Source organism: Monopterus albus, unplaced genomic scaffold, assembly GCF_001952655.1.
Source record: "Monopterus albus unplaced genomic scaffold, M_albus_1.0 scaffold172.1, whole genome shotgun sequence".
In the NCBI taxonomy this organism is placed as follows: Eukaryota; Metazoa; Chordata; class Actinopteri; order Synbranchiformes; family Synbranchidae; genus Monopterus; species Monopterus albus.
The window spans coordinates 169,892-174,034 of NW_018128052.1; the positions used below are offsets into that span (position 1 = coordinate 169,892).

The 4,143-nt window shown below is 38.9% G+C and overlaps 1 protein-coding gene across 2 annotated transcripts in view; it reads left to right on the top strand.

Moving 5' to 3' along the window:
- Positions 1–4,143, top strand: part of LOC109969286 (fibronectin type III domain-containing protein 7-like) — a 59,090-nt gene continuing 54,947 nt past the window's right edge. Inside the window, exons 1-5 of one of the 2 annotated variants that reach the window (XM_020616034.1) lie at positions 1–25; positions 1,366–1,623; positions 1,718–1,981; positions 2,161–2,430; positions 3,419–3,679. In XM_020616034.1, coding sequence (XP_020471690.1) covers positions 1,551–1,623; positions 1,718–1,981; positions 2,161–2,430; positions 3,419–3,679 — 868 coding nt within the window. In that variant the 5' untranslated portion in view covers positions 1–25; positions 1,366–1,550. Of the gene's footprint in view, positions 49–1,365; positions 1,624–1,717; positions 1,982–2,160; positions 2,431–3,418; positions 3,680–4,143 lie in introns of both variants that reach the window. The other variant, XM_020616033.1, reaches the window with a different exon arrangement.

Here is a 4,143-nt window from a genome sequence, read left to right on the forward strand (position 1 = left end):
CGCCCCCTTCGGAGCATTGCGACATGTAATGGACAATACTTACCCTATGTAAGTTACAAATGTTGTGTTTGACCCGCATATTTTTAGACGTGTGTAAGATGCTACGCTGACAGTCTCTGTGCGTTTTGGCTTGACCTTATCACGCTAATTATGCGGTTAGCAACACAGAAATACGGGCTTTGTCTTCCACGCTGACAGTCTCTGTGCTGTGGATTGCATTGTTTACGTTGGTTCTTTTTGTTCACCTGTCCGTTGTCATCCTCCTATCATTAGTTTGTGTGTTTACCGTCCTGGTCTCCTTAGTCATCCCTGCCCTTCCCTTGTATGTATTATGGACCCTGTTTTGTTGTCATGTTGTTTTATTCCATTAAACCTCCTTTTTTTTGTACTAGCACCTGGGTCAGCCATCTTGAGTCCAACCCCAGTTCTCCCTCACCCTCCTGGTGAGGGGGACTAAACTATAACAGATTTCATGACTTGGAAATATTTGAAAGGAAAGATTCTTTCCCTGAGTCTTCTTCTCCTCCCAAGAACACGCTCCATTCTTAAATTGTGATGACAAAACTATTTATTGTAGAATTACTGCACATAAATATTCGCTCAGTAATCTGCTAACATAGTTTACAGCTTTTGTGTGTGTGAAAGAAAGTTTCTGGCCTTATAACCAAGCAGCAATTATATAGCTCAGTTTACTCACAGCTGCATCCAGTTTTTAGTGTACAATGGAACAAGACTTTCTGTAAGCCTGAACATTTTTTCAACTTTTTAAAAATTGGTTATTAGATAAAGGAAAGGTGAGAGAATGAGGGTGTGCCATTGAAATAAATTTACAAGTGATAAATGATGTCGGTAACAAAAAACGATAAGTAATTAGTGAGATTAAACGTAAAGTGATACAGAGAAATAAATAAAATATCCTCAATGTAGTGACAGTTCTTACATCCCACAGTGGAGGAATGTAAAACTACTGTTTTCAGTTTACTGAGCAGCAGGCACTTGTGTTCAGCTAATGTCATTGTATTGTTTGTGGAATTTTTTAATTGAACCCCTTAAAGAAAGGTTTTCTGTCATTTAAAAAGAAAAGAAATATAAACACACTGTAAAGGTGCACTTCTAATAGACATCAGGCAAGAAATGTGGCAAAGACAATATAATCTGCCTCTGCTACACAGCAACAGCACATGTAATATGCTCAATTTTCACTTATTTTAATTTAATTTAATTTTACCATTTTTAATCTCTAATAGTATAAAATAATATTTTTACCTACATGGCTAATATTCTTCTTATTTTTACATTTTTTTTTTTTTAATTTGTCTCTCTTTTTGTAAACTGTATAGAAATATGTATACTTTTTTATTTCAGGATGCAGCATTCTGTCAGTGACGTCTCCTTCATCAACATCGCTGATAGTGGCATGGAGCGGCAACAGTGCTGCTTCAAGTTATATCCTGGACTTCAGAGTGAATGCTACCAGCACCCCCGATGAGGTGAAGATATATAATCCACCCACCACAACGGGGGTGGCTAAAGCGTTAAAACCTGGACAAATGTATCAAGTCAAACTGAAGGTCCTTCAGTTTTATACTATTATATGCACAGACAATAAAACAGCCATGACAGGTAAATACACAATTTAAAAAAGTATCCAGTTAAAAAAATTTTGAAGAATTGCTTTGTTAATTAATGTTGAATTCCTTATTTTACTTTCCCACAGTGCCTGTCGCACCTACGTTTACAGTTGCCAAAGCTCTTTCAAGTTCATCTATAAGGCTTGAGTGGTCCAGTGTGGTGGGGACAGACAACTACACCTTGTTTGTGGACAACTATAACAATCCTGCAATTAAATACAGCCTCACTGTCACAAACCTGAGTGCACAAATCTATAACCTGTCTTCTTCTACAATTTACAACTGTTACCTTTACTCCTCAAACATTGGTGGATATAGTGCCAAAAGTAGTGTTAAAACAGTCTTAACATGTAAGTGCATTTAAAATACTGGTTTTGTTGATTTGTATTTATTAGCATCACATGGAGGGCAGTATTAATGTAATAACCTCTGATTTTTGGAACTTTAAGTTATGTGTGAGCCAATCCTTTAAAATATGGATAGTGATTTGTAATTTCATCACATTGAAACTTGTATTTTCTTTTGAAAGTGATACAGCCACCAACTGGTATGACTGCTGTAAAGACGGGAAATGGCACAGCCAAAATTATGTGGAACCCTGTAAGTAAAGTCTTGCGTTATCGAGTAACCGTGTGTAACAATGACAACCCCAGCGAAACCCCATTCAACACAACAGTCTCAACTACATCCCTGAATATCAGTGTTCTGGATCACTGCGCCACCTACACAGTGGGAGTATCATCACTCAATGCTTTCCTTGATCCTGGGGAGCCCTTTAACATCACTTATTCTAACAGCTGTGAGTATTTTAATAATATAATTTATTGATACACTCTCACTTTAGCTCCTGTATTCTGTTGACATTGTCTTGACCGTCTCAATGCTTGAGACCATCACTTGAAGTACTGAAGTATTGAAGTGAAGTATTTCAGACTGATAATACATTGTCTGGGAAGAATCATGTAAAAAGGGCACTTCATACCACCATGAAAATGTCATCCCAGCAGTGAGGTGTGATGGTGGGAGCGTCATAATTTAGGACTGCTTTGCTGCCACTGGACAGCTTTCTGTCATCAAGGGCAAAACAAATTCCCAATGTCAAGATAATGTCAGACTGGTTGTCTGTCAGCTGAAACTCCATAAAAGAGGGGCGATGCAGCAGGATAATTACCCTAAACATCAAAGTAAATCTGCTACAGAATGACTTCAGACAAAGGAAATCTGCCTTTGGAGTGACCCAGTCAGAGCTCAAACCCAGACATCCTGAGCTGAGCTGAAGCAGTTATGTGGGATAATGGCCCAAGGTTTCTCCTGAACTGTATATTCCTTTTATTTGGCAAAAAGTCATTCACAGACAAAGGGATGTGCATTACCTAATGCTACATATTAACATTACTTATGTTTGGGGTAAGATGCCAAACAGATCAAACTCCTGTTAGACCTCTTCTGAACAAACTTCAATAGAAATCCAACAACAAATCTATCTGGGATTTGGGAGAGCGGTCCTTCATAAAAATCAGAAATGCATACCATAAGAAGATCATTGTATTTACCTATGTTTTGCAGCTATAGCATTGTTCTGAAACCTTCAGTTTATAAGCTCAGGATACTGTATATAGAACTTATAAAGTATAAATAAAATTAGGGTGAAGTATTGAGCTCATGAAACAATGGAAAGTATCTCTTTAAAGCTTTTGAATAGAGGCCCCAGGGCCTCCAAAATATTAGTGTTAAGCTGAACAAATACACTGAACATTCGCTTCACCTGTTTACAATCCTTTTTTCAGTCATTAAACCGGTGACGACCATCTCTGTGGACTACAGCTGCTCCAGTGCCACGGTGACATTAACTTGGGATTTGGTGCTTGGGGCCAGCTTGTACCAGGCCATGGCTGTTGATAGCACTGGAATACCCCTTAGTTGCACAACAGCCTCCAGTAGCTGCCAGATCAGCATGCTCAAATGTGGTGAGAATTACCAAGTTTATATCACAGCCATCGATGAGGACTGTGGATCCACCGCCAACTCCTCCACCTTCTTTCACACAGGTGAGAGGAGCAACTGCTCATGTGTAAATTACAAATGTGTATTTGTATTTTATTTATCTGTCATGTCTCCTTACCTGTCTGTATATGTTTAATACGTATGTGCATGCACATGCTTTCTCATTTTACCTCTTACTGTCACACACGACACACTCTAGGCTCTTTAACCTCCCCTTTAAGTCTTCTGTGGGAAAAGACACACTCTAGGCTCTTTAACCTCCCCCTTATGTTTTCTGTGGGAAAGTGTTTAGTGTCCTCCAGTGGTGTCTGAATGCTGTGCTGAGTGGTGAAACATACTCTTATTAGTCACCAAGTCCTGCCATCTACCACCACTCACCCTAAAGCTCTTAAGAGTCTGAAGTCATGTTGTTATCCTCAAAGTCTGTTATATTATCAGTCCGGAAAGTGAAAAGGTGAAGGAGGAGACACACACACACACACACAGTTTTCTGTATTGAGTAGCCTAC